Source organism: Chondrus crispus, genomic scaffold (genome assembly GCF_000350225.1).
Source record: "Chondrus crispus Stackhouse genomic scaffold, scaffold_78, whole genome shotgun sequence".
Lineage (NCBI taxonomy): Eukaryota > Rhodophyta > Florideophyceae > Gigartinales > Gigartinaceae > Chondrus > Chondrus crispus.
The window spans coordinates 55,124-73,439 of record NW_005178710.1 but is presented as its reverse complement, the minus strand read 5'-3'; the positions used below and the strand labels follow the sequence as shown (position 1 = coordinate 73,439).

Sequence of the window (18,316 nt, the reverse complement as noted above, 5' to 3'; positions counted from 1 at the left end):
GCCGCCCTCGTCGACACGTTCCACGCCCTTCAGGCGCGCCGCCGACGGGCGCAGCAGCGCCTTGAGCGCCAGCGCGCGCGCCTGGTCCGGCGGCAGCGCGCGCACCAGCCCGTACACGACCGAGCGCTTGCGCAGCAGCGGGACGTGCGCCTCGCGCGCGCGGAAGTCGGCGCCGCACACCGAGAGCAGGTGCGTCTGCGGGTCGGTCAGACGCTCGTCGGGCGAGCGCAGGTCCAGCAGCAGCGGGGCCGAGCGGAGGAAGCGCAGCGATTCCGGCGATGCGTCCGGCGGGAGCACGGCCGGCGTGGCGCCCCGGTAGATGCGGTGCGGGCGCACCAGGGCCGGGGCGGCGGATGAGAGATCGCGCAGGTTGGGCAGGCCGGAGAGGGTGTAGAGGGGGCGACGGGACTTCGGGAGGAGGCGGGGGAGCGGGGGGAGGGGGAGGAAGGCCATTCTGTTGCTGGGTGGGGGCAATGGGAGGGCCAAGGGGGAGGGGATCGGGGACGGGGGAGGACGAGGGAGAAGAGCACTTTTGGAGGATGGAGAAGTGTTGAAGGTGCGGAAGGGAAAGCGCGTTGAGCTCGAGCGAGTCTTTCGCCCGGCGCCGAATCACCTTCACCTAGTGCGACACACGTGTAAATAGTGGACACATGTAGTCTCTGTACGCGTGGACCACTATGCCACGTGGACACGAGATACACAAACTGGAAGCGCACTTGGTGGCGTCGCTCCGTGCATGCATGACACCCGTTCCATCCCCCCCGCCTCATCCCCCCCCGTCTCATCCCCCCCCCGTCTCCCCCCGCCGCAACCCTCCAAAGCCGTCCTCCCCACCCGCCCCGCGCCATGCAGAACCGCACCAACCGCGGCCTCCTCTTCGGCGCGCGCGCCACAGCGGGCGGCGACCTCCCCTCCGCGGGCGCGTCCGGCGAGTCGGACGCGCTCGAGCAGGACAACCAGCGCGCCATCGAGGCGCTGCGCGGCTCGGCCGGCTCCATGAAGGACATCGCCATCCACATCGACGCCGACGTCGCCGACCACAACCGCCTGCTCGACCGCATGGACAAGCGCTTCGACTCGGCCAACTCGCTGCTCGCCCAAACCTCGCACCTGCTGCACCAGCTCGTCGCCGACCGTAGCTCGTCGCGCATGTGCCTCCTCGTCGCCGCCTTCTTCGCCGCCCTCGCCCTCGCCTACTACCTCCTCAGGCACTAGCCGCCCCTCACGCCGCCCCCGCCACCACCACCCGCTCGCCCCGCAGGTCCACCGCGCTCACCGCCATCAACGCCACGCAGCTCCCCGTCGCCGCGTGCACGATCACCGCCATCCCGACCGACAGCCCGCGCCGAAACCCCTCCCATCCGCTTCTACCGCGCGTCACCACCCGCCCCATGTAGCACCCCCACGTTGCCACCAGCGACAGCCACAGCACCGCGGCCAGCATCACCCGCACCTTGAGATGATGCCGCCCCCAAAACGCCCTCACCCTGCCCCGCCGTCTCCCCACCCACCCCGCCGCCGCCTTGCCGCCACCTTTCTCCGCGGCCTCTTTCCCGGCCTCTTTCCCGGCCTCCTCATCGCCCGCGCCCGCCGCCTCGCCCGCGCCGGCCTCGTAATTGGAGAAGGTCGCGCCCAGCACGGCCTTGCACGTCGCCTGCACGGCGTACATGAGGATGAGCGCGGACGCGGCGAACTGGTGCGGCGGCGTGTACGGAAACTTGGACGGCACGTTGGCGGTGACAAAGAAGAAGAGCGTGGTGGCGGCCGTGACGGCGAAGTTGCACCGCACCACGGCCTCGGTCGACAGCCACGCCGAGCCGCCGCCGAGCCGCGTCTGCAGCGCCGAGCGCGGCGCACCGCCCGCCAGACGCATCTGGTGCAGGTATTCGGCGCACGCCACCAGCGGCATGAAGAAGCAGGCAAGGTTCTCCCCCACGCACAGCACGATCCGCTCTGGGTCGTGGTGCGTCGCGTCGGAGTAGAACGGCAGCGCGCGCGACCGCGACGGCCGCCACAGCGCCACCAGCACCACCGCGAGCCCGGTCGACCCGCCCGTCAGCACGGCCTGCAGCGCGGGGAGCACGCTGCTGCGCAGCGTGAAATGCGGTGGGGTGCGCGGCATCGTGGCGGGTGGCGGTGTGGACGGGGCGGTGAGCCAGGGCGGATGGATGCGGGAGGCCGGGCGGTTTTTGTATCAGCAAAAGGGCGCGTAAATGATTTTGGATGATGCTTGGCGTAATGTGGACGATCGTCCGTCTTTGTCATATACTCGCCGGATTACCAACGGTAGCCGATGCCTGGCGTTGATAAGACCGTCTTCATGCACTAGTACGGTAACGGCGGAAAATACCGACGGCGGGGACGAGACCCGTCTCTCTTCTCATAACCCGCACTGTTGACGGTCGCGAGCTCGGTCTCCAATCTCCAATGAATGGCCAAACCCCCTCAAAAATATCTCCCCCTCCTCTCCATCCCCACTTGCCCCTCCCATCCCCCCTCCGCGCCCTTCCCTCGCTCCGCTCTCCATCTCACCTCCCCGCTCCCCTCCTCTATCTCACCTCCCCGCACCATGCTCCCCCTCTTCCTCCCGACGGCCCCCCTCCCCCTCTCGCGCGCGCGCGACGCCCGTCTCTGCTCGCACCGGCGCCGCCCCCCTCAGTGCTGCGCCCCGCCAGACGACGACCGCCCCATCGGCGACCCAACCTGGATGAATCTCGCCCGCTCGCTGGGCGCCTCCGACTCCGAATCCGACCCGCGGCGCCCCGCCCCCGTGTGGAAGCTGCCCGACGACCAGCCCCCGCTGCCCGCCGCCGACGCCGAGTCCGCCTGGGCTGCCTGGAACCACGCCGTCGCCAACGAGAGCCGCCAGCCCCCCGCCCCGCCGCGCGACCCGCAGAAGGAGACCGACTTCTGGCGCCAGGCCGCGCGCGACATTCCGCAACCGCCCGTCGACGCTGCGGATGCCGCCCAGGGTGCCGACAACGCATACCAACCCATCGATCCCAACGCGTCGTCCACGGAGATCTGGCGACAGGCCAGGGGAGTCACCGGCGAGATGACCTCCCTGCAGCATCGCCTGCGCTCGGACCTCGACAATTTTAACCCGGACGAGAACACCGACCAGTACCGCGCCATCGCGCGAGAGCTCGTCGGCCCGCCGGACGACCCGGCCGACGTGCCCGCTCCCGTCCGCCGCGCCTCGGACGTTGGAGAGCCCGCGACAGGCTCGGGCTCGGATTCTAACCCGCCGCGCCAGGACGCGGAGCCCGGCTCGGGCTGGAACCCGGACGTCGACTGGATGCGCTTCGAAGACCTGCGCCGTGACCAGGCCGGCAAAGCGGACGCCGAAGCCCGCCGCGAGGTGCTGCGTGACGCCCAGAAGGCCAAGGACGCCGCCCTCGACCGCCTGCCCGCCGCGCAGCAGGGCATCACCTACACCGACGAGAGCGGCCGAGAGCTCACGCCGGAGGAGGTCGACCAGGCCCGCCGCGAGGGCGCCATGTTCGTCGACGAGGCCGGCGAGCGCATCGACGCCGCCAAGCCGTCGTCCAAGCCTGCACAGGCCCCCGCGTTTATCGCAAACAAGTTCAAGGCCGGCGCCACTTACGGAGCGGGATACGCCGGCATCGAGGACGACGTCGAGGCCCTGCGCAAGGAGGGCATCCCGCTCCGCGACCCCAAGGCCGACGCCGAGCGGTGGCGCTCCGCCGCCAAAGAGCTCAACATCACGGCAGACGATGACGACGACGTCACGCTAGGGGCGGGCGCTGCCGTCGCCGACGACGGTGTGTCCGACGCTAGTACAGACACGGGACTGCGCGATGAGGCGCAGAGCGAGAAAGACTTCGACGAGTCTTCGTCGTGGTCGCAGTGGAGAGAGGGCGAGCAACGGTGGCAGCAGGCCGCGGAAACATCTCCGCCACGCGATCCCAAGGCAGAGGTGGATATGTGGCGGCCTAGCGCGCGCCAGCTCACGGGGGAGACGGAAACGGCGGCCGCAGACGATGCGCAGGGCGCCGCCGAGGGGGAGAGCGAGGAAGGCAATGTGTGGAATAGCTGGAGAAGGGCCAATGAATCGTGGCAGTCGGCCGTTGAAGAGGCGGATAAGGCCAGCGCTCAGAATCAACCGGCGCAAAGCCCCCCGGGTTTGGCAGACGCGAAACCGGACTGGGGTGCCGGACTGGATGGCAAGGCTATGTCGGAGCGTACGGCGTGGGAAAACTGGGAAAGCTCCAATGGCCGAGGCTTTCAGTCAGGCAGCTCCTTGTGGTGGCCGTCATCGCCCAACTCAGCCGGGACAAATGAGCGTGCGGAAAGAAGGTCGTCCTCCAGTAACGCGGATCAGTGGCGCTCTGCGGCCGTCGAACTAGGAGGGTACAGTTCAGATACATCTCCGGACAAGGGCTCGTCAAGTGTTGAGAAGCTCCGCGCGCAGAAAATGAAACGCGACTCCAACCTTAGTTTTTGGAAGGATATCGCGAAAGGGTTCACTCAGCCAAGTGCTGCAGCTGCCGGAGATGGCCCGGATCCGGAGGAGTAACCACTTCTATGACGCGTTGCACTGATTGAAAGGATCCATACCGCTGTCGGGTTGCTGGTATATTTTTGTGCTAGAGCTATGCATTTTGAAGTGAGATGAGTTGAGGTAACGCTCGGCAATGGCGCTTTCATCAGTTATTTGACCATCGCTTCTCGACGCCGGTGTAGAATGACAGCCTAGATGTGGGTGGTTTTCACCGCACTGTTCTTCAGATATCTTTCCAGTGAGAACCTAGTTTCCTAGTTTCTAAGGTTGCGATCTTTATTGCCTCAAAAATGCATGTAATATTGAAAGTTGACCCTGACCCTCCCGATGGCATGAAGAGTTTGCGCGCTTGTTTATATCTTTCGTCTTCTCCAAGACATTGACATACTCGAAAAGATGAGTTGCGGAAGGGCGTTTTCTACGGCTCAAAGACCTTCACTGGAACAACCGGACTCCACCGACCAAAACCCAGGAATGAATCGAAGCTGTCACTTTTTTGCAGCTTCACGTAGCTTTGCAAATGTTTTTTTTATTTGCTTTCAGTCGCTTCTCTTGCAGTAAAAGGGACAGGTCACAGCGTTTTTCTCGCTTGCCGACACTGAGATAGGTGAGGGATAACCCTTTTGGCTCTCCAACACTAGCAGACAACGAGTTTTTTGAGTGGAAAATTCTCACGGCGCGGATAGCGGCCAAGCTGTAACGACCTCCTATTATTTCCCCTGCATCCCGGACCTTCTATGTAACGACGTGAATAGGCAATACCTTGCGCTTTTTTTGTGAATCTACGTATTCCATCTGCATATCTGGCGGAGATGGGCAGATTCATTGTGTCGGTAGAGCGAGGGGGTTTTAAACTGCTGCAAACATGTGACGACGGTTCAAGGTCGTCGTGTCTCCTATCGCAGCGCAAGTGCTCACCTTTTTTTCTTCAAACAAGAGCGAGCATACAGTCAACGGGTACTGCACGCTACACTGAGTTTTTTCTCTCTCATTCAACTGCATGTTGACGAGCATACATGCTCACTAGTTGTTGCTTAAAGCCTTGACATGAACCGTCTCACGTCGTTTCCACTCCTACGAGTATGCAAACGAAACCCCCCAGTATTGCCCACTCGGAACGACGTTTCATGTCTTCCTTAAGCGAAAATGCAAGTCCAACGGAGGATAGCATTGTGACACACGGAAATCAAATGGACCCATCCTTCGTTTCCGAAGAAACCTTCGCCACGTTTAACAGCATTTTTGGACCCCTTTCCAAAGTGACCAAGACAGCAATGGGCGGCGGCAACGTTTGTCCAACATGCTCCAAAGTAAGTCCCCACCACCTCAAAATCCCGCCAGTCAGCCGATCTCAATCACCTCTAACACTTCACTGGTCACCTCTCCCCCATCCTACAACAACAACAAACATGAAAGACCTTTGACAGGCTCTACAACCTCAAAGTGCATCTGCGCAAGCACACTGGCGAAACGCCGTACCATTGCCCCATCGAGCGGTGCCCCAAACAATTCAAGTGGCGCAGCTCCATGGCACACCACGTGCGCGCTCATCACAACGGCACCAACGCCGACATCACGAGCGTTCGGGCGCAAACCACGCGCCAGCCGTGGAAGGCCACGCTCCCTATCTCCGGCATTGACGCTTCCAAGAACAAGCCGGCACGGCACGCACGCATTCTCCCGGCCGCGGTGAAATCACCGCGTAAGAAGGGACGCAAGCCCGCGACCACGCCGTCAACGAAGCTTGGAACAGCGCAGGGCGTGCATAAAGTGATCTCCAAGTGTAAAGACGAGCGGCACCACGGTGCATCGGCCCCTGAAGGCGGACTCGTTCCCCTCCTGCCGCTAACGCCCGAAGACTCGATCGCGTCTCTCCTCAGCGACGCGGGGCCCCCTGCGGCCGCCCTCGAGATGAACTCCGAGCTGGATTTTTTCGACACGCTGGGCTCTCCTTTCAAGCTCGTGGACGAGGGTGTGGCGGCGGCGGAGGGCGAGCACAAGCTCCTGCACTTGGTGAGCGACATGCTGGGGAGGGAGGAAGTGTATGAGGCCGACGTGGCGAGGCGGATGGACGCGCGGCTGGCCGACGAGGCGCTGGAGATCGGGATGAGCTTTCTGGCGGCAGGGTCCGAGAACGCGACTGACGCCGAGATGGAGTGCCTCGCGCAGTCGGATGGGGTGGTTTCGACGCCGGGATCCAATGAAACGCGCTCACCGGGCTTCAGGGGGGGATCCGAGCCGCAGGAGATGAGGGAACTGGTGTGAGGGTGTCTTTCCGGGCGTAAAATTTTGAACACTCGCTCCTAGGGGCGAGGTGTAGAACATGCTTTGCAAGTCAGTGTTGACATCAGGGTGGTGTGAGTGGCAGTACCGTATAACGCGGCGGTGTGGTTGAAGAGAAGAGCATTTGAGTTGTATCCGTTGAGTGTAGAAACGGGGTGTGAAAACAAGTTGGGAAAAAGGCGGGTGCTTGCATGACGATGTCGTTTGGTTGATAGTGACAAAGCCAAGGGAGTGCAAGATTGTCGCTGGAAACACAAAGACCGGGCGCCTTCGGAACTGTGGTCCGAGCCACAGCGAGGGATACTGTAGATTATAAGATTGGATACTTCGGATAGCGCGAGGAAGCACTACGCGTCGAAGTTGCGGAAGCAAGACAAATCTCTCGGTTGTGCATTTACTTCAATCGCGACCCTGCAAGGGGCCCACCCCCACTTCAGTAAAATACTGCATTACAACCGTCGGCTAATCACGATCACGTATTGTAATCTAGATTACCAGGGCGACAAATTGCGCTATTGGTTGAAAAAATTATTGGAAATTCTTTTACTCCCGTTCAACCAATCCATTCATGCCAAATGTCCGGGTGCCCGGGTGCTGGCACTGTGAACTCTTCGTTAGGAACGGCCCTCATGCACTGTGGACAGTGCTGCCTAAAATATATTGATGGGGACGGTGCAAGCCGGATATTTGCAAGCGCCTCACATGTTTTCGCTGTTACAGCAATAAACGCATACAGTATGGCGGGACCGATAAAGAGAGTGGCATGGAGCCCATGCCACGGACGCCTTACAGTGGTGCTCCTCAATAATTCGCGGTAGAATAGTTCGTTTGGTCAATAATTCGCCTTTCGGACCATGTCACGCCTTCTCAGATGTGTACACGTGCACACGTGTATACCGTTGTAGTCCCGACCGATGTTTGAGGGAGTGGAGGTTTTTGTCCGTTTCTGGGGCTTACATGGGCTTACACTACCGTCCCCAACGGCCGGTGAGCTCCCGTGGTGCCGAGATACTTATGCCATTGTAGTGTAGTCACCCTACCCTTTCCAAAAGCCAGAACGTTTATTAGAGTTGTAAAAGCACCAAGCTACACTTCTATAGCAAAGGCATTGGCCGGTGCTCGTTCTATATTCTTGAAGGCATTCGCCGGATCACCCCGTCTTCCCCACCGCGCGAATACTCAATCGCTCGATCGTACGAGCGATAGCTCGCGCGAGGCACAAAAGCACCGTTCAACGACAATCCGGATTCGAAGGTGCGATTTTTGCTTCAATTTTCATCCCTTCGTGCAGACCAGAAGATCCCATCCACCCTTCCCAATATGTCGCAAGACAACCCCTCTGCCCCGGCCGATGTGACCAACTCTTCACCCACCGATACATATGGTGATACAGCTCCAACGGCTATAACAAAGGCGCAAGCCTTTCAGCGATATGCTGGCCTCCAGAAGATGGCGACCTGCATCCAAGAGGAGGATGACTTCTACAGTCAGTACCTCGGTGCCGCAAGGAATGTGCTTCATCTGTATCCCGTGGCCCAAAGCTCAGGGACAACCCAAGCCGTAATGCCTAAACTGATCGATGTTTGTGAGACTATGTCTGACATGCTACCTGCCCCATCATCCGTCTTCACTGGAGGTTACTACTGTCGACCAACATTCCCGATCGAGGTCCTTTACAGCATTTACGAACTTTACGGCTTTGATGAAATACCTGCCGACTTTATATCAGGAGTGATCCTCCGTGACTATGAACTAGCCCACAAAAGCATCATGAACCAAGTTTGGCTCGCATTTGTTCTTGGTTTAGACCCCAGTTCAACTCGTTCAGTTGTCGACATGTTTAAGCAGGCACGTGCCTTGCTTTCTCGCCGAACTTGTGGAACCTCCACGGTGAGGGCTGCGCCCAACCCCGGAGGCTCATCCCAGAGAACCGCACCGGAGGTCTCTGCACGGGTCCCAAATCCAATCACACCACATTCGCGGGGATTTGATGGGTATCCCCCAGGTCCCGGAATCGGTTCAGTCGTCTTTGACGTTGGACAGGTCTGCAGCCAGGAACTACCCTGGCCCTTAACAGCTATGGACGTTCTGCGGCCGAGAGCAGCAACCAGACGTTCAACGCCAGTGCCGATGCCCTCGATAACTCCCCGGACTGGGGAGACACTCGGAAGGCAAATTATGTCCACCAGCAGTTCTCTGGTCGGAAGTTCACTGGCGACTTGTCACAGTCGTTGGAACTTCTTATACGAGACTACGAGGCGTGCGCACGTCAGCACCGCTTGAACGCTCTTCAGAAGGCTGAGTACTTCATGAACGTCCTCGAGGGACCTGCCCGAACCTTTCTGCTGAACCATTACAGTCCAGGGATGTCGTATAACCAAGTGTGTGAACTCATGAAGCGCGAGTATGACAGTGACTCTAGGCAGCAACAGGTCCAATCCACGCTTGAGGGCCTAAGCCTAGACGCGTTCATGTCCGCGCGCTCCCTGACTACACACTCAGAAGGCCTTACTAAGATTGTGGAACAAATTGAGCTCCTCACGCCGCAATGCCCTCCGGGATTTCGCTCTGATGAGAATAAGATCCGCTTCTTGCGGAGGGCGGTCCTCAGTTGCGAATGGGCCCTAGCTCCTATCCGGAACATAGTCTCTCATCACTACAAATTTCATTCTTTCGTGACTGCATTGCATGAAAGCCTTCAGCTGTCCAACGAGCTTAGAGAGGCCCGCCCACATGTATTCTCATCTTGCATCACTGAGTTGCAGGAGGAAGCTGCAGAGATGTTCTTCCAACGCTATGGGCCCCATCCTCGTGATGTTCGCAAGCATTTTCCAAGACGTCCCGAAAGATATCGACCCACATCGGCGCCCCGGCTGGCAAGTAACGGCCGCACCTTTGAGGAAGCGCGCCGACGGAACGAGTGCTTCAAATGCTCCCTTCCGTGGAAGCCAGGTCATCCGTGCAGTCCCGCGGCAATCGCAGCCAACGCACGCTCGAGGCTTCGCAAAGGGGAATCCCATGTTCACATCATTCGCGACTACGTTCTCGGAATGGAGGAAGAATGCCAGTCTGGTGATGATAATGACCTCTCTGGGACGGAGGGAGATGCCACTCACTTCGGAGAAACTGCAGCACAAGCGTTCGATGACGCCTTGCCGATCGCTAATCGTGACAATGATCATGCAGACAGCCTGGACAGGGAGTTTGTCACGAATATCGTCTCTGCAAGCTTGTCGCAGCAGATGCCTCCATCAAATTTTCATTAAGGCGATGTGGACCCGCACCTAATTTACATCGCCCAAAACCAATTTCTTGCCCGCCTAGAGCTATTTCCCTTTGCTACCAGATTCCAGCACATGAAGTTGACTGTACGAAGATTCTTATAGCCGAAATAAAACGTGAATGCTCATCACGCCGCCCTCTCGGCTTCTGCGTCGACACTGGTGCTCCAAAGTCAGTTGTCGGCAAGCGGGAGTTGAATGGCCTCCTCTGTGTAGCCAAAAACCACGGTCGAGATATACGCCAATCTGGACGCCGCTTCCGATTTGGAGACGAATCTTTCCCTTCGCTCGGACGCATATCTTTGCCCCTCGCAACACCACCAGGTGTCGAACCCATCCTTGTCGACTTCGACATTGTCGAGGCTGACATCCCAGCGTTGCTGGGCATGGACGTACTGGACCGCGAGCAACTTGTCGCCGAGACTGTTTTTCACCGACTTGCGCGAAGATCTGCGCAAGAACTCCAAGACGGACGACAGGCTTACTTTGACGAATGGTTTATTCCTTTGTTAAGAGCGAAGAGTCGTCACGTGTACGTGCCGATTGCCAATGCTTCTACGATCCACTTCACCGAATCACAGCTTCAAAAGCTTCACCGACAGTTCTTTCACCCATCCGCGACGAAGCTTTCCCACCTGCTCCGGAGAGCTCGTCCAGAACACGCTACGCCGGAGACCCAGAAACTCTTGAAGAACATTTCGCGGCGCTGTGATCCCTGTCAGCGTATTCAGCCCGCACCTGTTCGATTTCGTGTTTCTTTCGGGACTGAGAATGCACGCGTTAATGAACGCATCATGATGGACATTATGTACATCAACTCTCTGCCCGTTTTGCGTATCGTGGATGAATCTACCCGTTTCTCTGCCGCTCGCTTTCTCCCTAACATGAGCACCAATGCTGTCTGGGACGCACTCTTACGTTGCTGGGCTTCGATTTATACTGGCCTCCCGAACAGAATACTAGTCGACCGGGGCAGCAACCTCGGGAAAAGCGAACCTTTTATCTCTCTAGCAGCACGAGCCAATGTCGAAGTCCAAGGTACTGGCATAGAGGCGCATTCAAGCCTAGGAATTGGTGAACGGTACCACGAGCCGGTCCGCACAACCTTCCGGAAGATGAGGATTGACCACCCCAACGCAGACAAAGAGCTTCTCCTTCAATTGGCGGTCAAAGCAATGAACGACACATTAGTGTAGTATAACTACAAAAGAATTAGATTAGAAATTGGATCCGGCTCTGTAAGGCACGAACCTTACAGACAGCCGGTACCACACGTGTACGGGGGCACGCGCCCCCACGTGTACTATACGTGTACGACACGTATACAGTCAGCCCCGTCGGCTGACAGTGCCGACTACAGTAGTGCCCCATAGTACAGTACGTACTGTACTAAGTTACGATAGACTAATTGTACATTAAATGACGGAGCGGACCGGCGGCGGCGAAGGGGACAAGCACGGACTTGTCCACGACCGACCGCCTAGGTCTGACTTCCAGCTTATCCTAAGGAAGCTTCCGTTAGCTACCTTAAGGCGAGACCGAGCGCGGGTAGAGGACGCGCGAGCACGCGAGCGAGCCTAGATCCACCTCCGCCCGTCAGCGCTGGAACGTAACCCAGCGCTGCTCCGGGGCGTCGAGGCGTAGATCGGCCCGCGCGTGTGCGCGTCCTCCCCCCGATCCCGCTCTACCACGCTACCCGGGCCCGTGCTCCGGTTTCGTTAGCTGGTCCGACTTCCCCCGTCTTCTCGTACGTACGGGTCTTCCAGGACTAAGCATACACCCCTATCCGTTTAGGGGTGTTTATGCTACAGTGGTCTCCCGACCTAGAAGACCCCGAGATCTTTCCGAGAAGACTTTCTTTTTCCTCCGCGTCCGTACGCGTCGAGATGAGTCAAGAATACGCCCCCTCGATCCGCTCCGAACCGGCGGATCCGAGGGCGGCCGCTATGCACGCCCCATCACCGCCGTTCGGCGACGGCGACGCTGGTCTCCGAGACCGCGAACCGTCGCCCGAGTCCCCCGAAGGACAAGCGGCGGCGATGTTCGACCGCATCGCAGACTACATCGAGGAAGTCCGTACTTCCCTCCGCATCGACGTTACGGACGCCGTCTATTCGCGCTGCATGGACGAGCTCCGATCCATCCGCGAGGGGAGGTTCGACCGTGTCACCCAGTCGCTGGAGAATCTCCGAGCACTGGGCGACCAGTTGCAATCGCGACTGGTGCTCGTCGAAGACTCGCGTCCCGAGAACCCCGCTACGTATGGGGAAGGTCGTCCCACGAGGCCGACCTCATCGAGACGTCCTGACGCTCGTCAACCCCCCTCGGCGGAGCAACTTGGTGCCTTCGCGCACCTCACCGCTGAGCTGGAGTCCACGCGGCAGCGTGCCCGTGACCTGGAACGTACCATGGCCGCAAGGCTGCCCGGTGCCCCCACGAGAGGGCCCAGTGGTACTGTACCTCCGGACGCTGCCGCCCCGCAAGGATGGCGCCCAACTGTGGCCGATCCCAGTCGAGACGCAGGAGAAAGACGACCTCCGATGGACGCCAACGTCGCGTCCGAGTCCCAAGCTCTGCCACATGTCCCCGGAAACATGTGGCAGACGGGACGGGTGCCGTATCGTAACGACCCGGACCGTGGAGTAGCCGCTCGCGGATCCGGAGAACCCATGTTCTCCGTCGATCCCCGCTGGGGCGGCTACCCGCCGGTGGACCACACCGCACGACCCGGACCGGTAGACGTCCGTACGCTACCCGTTACCCCGTTCGGCACGCTGGGTCCCGCTGAACCCGGACTCGAGCCGGTACATACGATGATCCAAGAGTTCAGCGCCGTCGCTGACTATCGTATGAACCGCTTGGATAACACCTCGAGGATCGTTACCTCGGGTGATGCGGGACGGATCGCGAAATACGTACAACGCTGTCGTGGGATCCGTCCCACGATGCGTAGCTTCGACGGTACGGACCCGATCCAGCTGCTGCCGTTCTTGAAGGATATCCGGATAACCTTCAACTCGCAACACCTGACGGAAGGTGTTGCGGTACGAGTTCTCGCGCACTTCTTAGAGCGCGATGCGGAGCGCCTGTATACGAGTTATACGATGCGTGGCCTCCGCACCGGCCAGCTCCACGACGACGTGAGCTGGCCGGGGCTCGTAAATCAACTCTTGAAACGCTACCTCACGAACGACGTGTTAGGTGAAGCGTACGACGCTGTCGCTACGGCGCGACAGAAACCCCACGAAACGGAGAGCACCTTTGCGGACCGGTTAGAAGCTGCCGCGTTCCGATGCACGGCAGTGTTCTCCGAACAGTCCCTCGCGCACTACTTCGTGCGGGGACTCGCACCTGCGACCCGTGCCGCAGTTTTCGAGACCGTTCAGTGGCTGCCAAGCAGCCAGAAGACCGATCTACCGACTATCCGCCGCATCGCCACGGCGGAAGGGACTACGTACCGCGCCCGGCGCGGGTTACCTCTGCCGGACCCGAAACCGGCAGGGAAGGCTGGCAGGACTACGAAGTCCGCCGCAACAAGTTCGCCCGCTTCTACCCTCCATGTCGGGGAGGATGAGTGGCAGGCTGACCCTGTCCTCATTACGCAAGGAACGGGGCCCGTGGGAGGACGACATCCCACGCCGATGTCGACCGGAACGACATCCAGTTACGCGACCGCCTTCGCGCACACTCCAAGAGTGGCAAGGGGTACGGACCCCCGGGTCGCAGAGCTCGACATCTCGAATCGAGATGCAGGAGCCGAAGCCCCTCGCGTACCCCTCCTCACCGATGAGGAGGCGCGCCACGCGGCGACCTTCGCCTCAACGGATGGCAGCGCGTACGTGTGCTGGCTGTGCCGTAAGTACGGGCACGCCATGTACGCCTGCCCGTTCCTGTCGCCGGAACAACGTATGTTCACGGCGTACAGGAACTACCGATACCAGATGGAGACGCGCCCCGGTGCGCGTAACCTCCTCCGGCAGTCGGTCGGCGAGGGCCGTCCCCCGCGTCAAGGTTTCCCGAATCGTTCGGGTGGGGGCGCACGCTTCGCCCCACGTGGAGGTGGGTATCGCCGTAACGAACTCGATCGTCGTGATCGACCCGGTTACCGCCAGGCGGACACAAGGTATCCCCGTCAAGGAAGGGGAGGTGACCGGGACCGTTCTCGGTTACCTCAACAGGTACAGAAGGCGATCATGTACTTGCAAGATTGGGTAGAGGGTCCGCATCCCCTACCCGAGGAGGATCACGAAGGAGAACCGGTTCTCCCTGTCCCCCATATCCTGCGACGTCCGGACGTCGCAGGTCAAGGTCTAGAAGTACCCGAATACTTCGCCGATAACGGGGTGCCGCAGTTGGTGAGACGTCCCGACCCACGGGACCGAGGAGCGGGAGAAGACCTGGCCGCCGATAGCCAGGAAGGTAGCTCCGATGGCACCGGTAGTTCGAAAAAAGGGTAAAGACGGTTACGTCCACGCGGTCGCGTGAGCCGTCTTGTCCCCACGAACTCGACCGGTCCCCACGTGCTCGCCTAGGTCACGGGGGGTATTGTCCGATAATACACCCCTCGCCACCGGAAGCGAGCACGGTAGCCCCTGCAATGCCGATACAGGGGGGAGCGAACGTCGAGGCCTCCGTAAGCCCGACGTTCGGAGAGGACAGCACCGGGACGCCCGTAGTACCGGTGATGGGTAACGAAAAGGACGGGAGTACCGACGACCGAAAAGAACAGGTCGACCTCCAAACTCCTGTGAGGCCAAGGGAGCCGACGAAATGTCCGCCACGTACGGACTCAAGCACCAGAGGGGGCATCACGGAGACGCGGAAGCCCCACGACTCAGGTAGAAGGAAACGCAGGAGGGGCCAGAACCGAAGGCGACGACCTCGGCGGAACGATCTCGCCGAACGGGTTGCGCCCAAGATGGTCGACGGCATTGTATGCCTCATGACGTCCAAGATATATAACGTCCTTGGCTCCGTGGCCACCGAAGGTAACGCGTTCAAGCCCCACACGATCGCCGTCGATACGTGTTCGGGCTACAACTTAGTGAGGAAGGCCGACCTCCCTCCCGACTGGACCCGCTTCGTAATACGGGACGCGCCATTACCCCGACTGGCTGGCGCGAACAGTAACCCGCTTCGACTTACGGCGGTCGTCCGCCTTGCAGTCCGTTTGCGGAACACGACGTTCCGTATACCGTTCGTGGTGGCGGAACAGCTTGCCGTTCCCGTTCTTCTCGGCACGGCGTTCATCGATGCCCACGTACGTAGCATCGACATCGACGGACAGAAGCTCGAACTTCGACACGGTGGCTCCGTAGCCATCGTCGACGGAAAGGGGAAGCCGACTCCCCCTACAAGGCGACACGGACGCCAAACGAGCCGGCCGGATGTACGGGATGAGGCCCCGCAGGCGATCCGACTCGCCCGCTGGGTTACCATCCCCGCGATGTCGCAAGCCCGAGTGCGCGTCACCACCGCGGGGAGGGGCCTCGTGTTCCTGGAACCAAAGCCCTCACTCCAACACCGACATGGAGTGAGGTTGACGAATGGCGTCGCCGAGGTTCTGCCGAATCAGACCTTCGACGTCATCGTCGCGAACTTTTCGCTACGGGAAAGGCGGCTTCCGAAGCACACCGTCGTGGGATACGCGAAGCGCAACCCCCTCGCGATCATCACGCCCGAACGGAGGGTTGCCGAGGGGGTCGCGCACGCGCTACACCTGACCGACTTGACCGATCAAGTCGGGAAGGCCGGAGCTGGACGACCGAGCTCCGACGAACGGACGACCGTCGTGAAGAGAGGGGTGGTCACGGACGAACGGCCACCTCAAGACCAACCGACGGCGGAGGGTACTGTACCCCCGCAGAAAAAGGATCCCGAAAATCCACCGATGGATTGGGAAAAAGAAATCGACTTGTCATACATCGACGATGACAAGCTCCGTGGCCACGTACTCGAGATGCTCCGGAAGCACTCGAGCCTGTGGAGCGGTGCGCTCGGAACTATACGAGCGACGGAACACCGCATTCCTTTCGAACCGGGTACGAAGCCGATACGTTCGATGCCCTACCGTAAGGGGCCCGCGATGCGCGAAATGGTCGCGAAGGAGGTCAACAAGATGTTGAACGCAGGGGTTATCGAACCCGCGAGCACCGAGTGGGCGTCCCCGGTGGTGCTCGTACCGAAGAAAGACGGATCTCTTCGGTTCTGCGTGGACTACCGGCGTCTCAACGCGAAGACTGCAGCGGATTCGTATCCGCTGCCTCGGATGGACGACTGCATTGACTCGCTGGGAGACGCAGCCGTCTTCACCACGTTGGACTGCAATTCCGGTTATTGGCAGATCCCGGTCGCTCCGGAAGACCGGGATAAGACCACCTTTACGACGCACATGGGCACGTTTCGCCACTTGCGCATGCCGTTCGGACTAAAAGGGGCACCGGCCACCTTCCAACGCGCACTCGACATCATCCTATCTGGCGTACGTTGGCAAATATGCCTCGTGTACCTGGATGATGTCATCGTGTTCTCACGTACGCACGGAGAACACGCGAAGCATCTCGACATTGTCTTGAGCTTGCTGCGGAGTGCCGGAATCTCCCTCAAGCTCAAGAAGTGTAGCTTCTTTCAACCGAAGGTACACTACCTGGGGCACGTCATTTCCCCAGGTAAGTTAAGTGTGGCCGATACGGCGGGCGACGCCTTCAAGACCTTCACATTCCCGAGGACGCTGACGCAAGTGCGCTCGTTCCTCGGGGCGTGCAACGTATACCGCCGATTCGTTAAGGGGTTCGCGAAGATAGCCCGTCCTCTGACCGACATGACGCGTAAGGATTCGGATCCTGACTTCTACAACCCTACGGAGGCGCAACGGGAGGCGTTCGAGAACCTCAAGAAGTCCATGATCGCTCCGCCGATCCTCGCCCTTCCGCGGTACGGCCGTCCGTACATGATCGACACGGATGCGAGCGCCTACCAGTTGGGCTGCACGTTGCTCCAAGAGCACGACCAGCCAAACAATTGGCGCCCCGTAGGCTATTGGTCCTACTCGCTGAACGACAGCGAGCGCAACTACAGCGCCACGGAACGCGAGTGCTTCGCCGTAGTGTGGGCCGTCCGCACACTACGGCCGTACGTTGAAGGCACGAAGTTCACCGTCCGGACGGATCACGACGCGCTGAGGTGGCTCATGTCCCTCACGGAGAGTTCCGGAAGGCTCACCCGGTGGCGGCTACGTCTGGCTGAATACGATTTCACCATCCAGTACCGCCCCGGGCGCGTGCACCAAGTACCGGACGCCTTGTCACGCCTCGTGTCGCCAAGAGTCGCCGGCGACCCCCGCCCGGCCATCGAAGTGGATGACGACATCCCCACCTTCGACGCGGGTACGACCGTTCGAGACGTATCGAACGAGCTCGCGTACCACGTCTGTACCGGAAATTGCGACCACGAGGTCGAACACGTCTTCGCGACGACGCGAAGCCAAGCTAGGCCACGAAGAAGGCCGCGCGTCCGAACGCGCGACGAACCAAGGGGCGACGACGAAGCCCCCGTTCTCCAAGGACCCAGTCCGTTCTGGGAGGAGAACGACGAGTTCGACGCCGTCGATCTCGAACGCGCCGAAGAACCCGAAGTCGGGGCGCCCGCCTCCACGGTCGCTCCTCCGCAGGACGACCTACCGGCCCCTCTTACGTTTGAGGAGATCGCTGAGGAGCAACGCGTGGATGACTTCTGCCAAACCGTTTTGGCACGACAGTCAGAGTCCCGGGACTCCGCGTTCTTCGAGGACCACCAGGGGGTGCTCAAGCGGAGACACCCCTTCGACCCTGATATCGTACAGGTGGTGGTACCTCGGACGCTCCGCGCCAGGCTCCTTCACCTGTGCCACAACCCGGCCATCGCGGGACACCCGGGCCAGAACCGTATGTACTACGCGCTACGTCGCGAGTACTACTGGCCCCATCTCGCCGCAGATGTCGCCGCTACGGTGCGGGGGTGTCGGACGTGCGCGATGAACCGGGTTAAGTTGCGGAAACACCTCAACCGTTTGAGGTTGTTCCCGGCAACTCGGCCGCTCGAGAGCCTGGCTATCGACATTCTGGGTCCGCTCCCCAAGACGAAGTCAGGAAAAAGGTTCCTGCTCGTAATTACCGACCGCTTCACTAAGCTTACGCAGGTCGTCGCGCTACGTACGATTACCGCATACGCCGTCGCAGTCGCGTTCTGC

The 18,316-nt window shown here is 60.2% G+C and overlaps 5 protein-coding genes across 5 annotated transcripts; 4 read left to right on the top strand and 1 right to left on the bottom strand.

Moving 5' to 3' along the window:
* Positions 1-846: 846 nt before the first annotated feature.
* On the top strand, positions 847-1,215 carry CHC_T00010269001 (Bet1). The gene has a single exon (XM_005711194.1). The coding sequence runs from the start codon at positions 847-849 to the stop codon at positions 1,213-1,215; it is 369 nt and encodes a 122-aa protein (XP_005711251.1).
* A 998-nt stretch (positions 1,216-2,213) lies between these two features.
* Positions 2,214-2,399, top strand: CHC_T00007548001 (hypothetical protein). The gene has a single exon (XM_005711193.1). It carries the CDS (start codon positions 2,214-2,216, stop codon positions 2,397-2,399), a length of 186 nt encoding a protein of 61 aa, XP_005711250.1.
* Positions 2,400-2,569: 170 nt separating this feature from the next.
* On the top strand, positions 2,570-4,540 carry CHC_T00007547001 (hypothetical protein). The gene has a single exon (XM_005711192.1). The coding sequence runs from the start codon at positions 2,570-2,572 to the stop codon at positions 4,538-4,540; it is 1,971 nt and encodes a 656-aa protein (XP_005711249.1).
* A 1,067-nt stretch (positions 4,541-5,607) lies between these two features.
* On the top strand, positions 5,608-5,949 carry CHC_T00007546001 (hypothetical protein). Its single transcript, XM_005711191.1, has one exon. The coding sequence runs from the start codon at positions 5,608-5,610 to the stop codon at positions 5,947-5,949; it is 342 nt and encodes a 113-aa protein (XP_005711248.1).
* Positions 5,950-6,075: 126 nt separating this feature from the next.
* On the bottom strand, positions 6,076-6,549 carry CHC_T00007545001 (hypothetical protein). Its single transcript, XM_005711190.1, has one exon. The coding sequence runs from the start codon at positions 6,547-6,549 to the stop codon at positions 6,076-6,078; it is 474 nt and encodes a 157-aa protein (XP_005711247.1).
* Between the last annotated feature and the right edge of the window lie 11,767 nt (positions 6,550-18,316).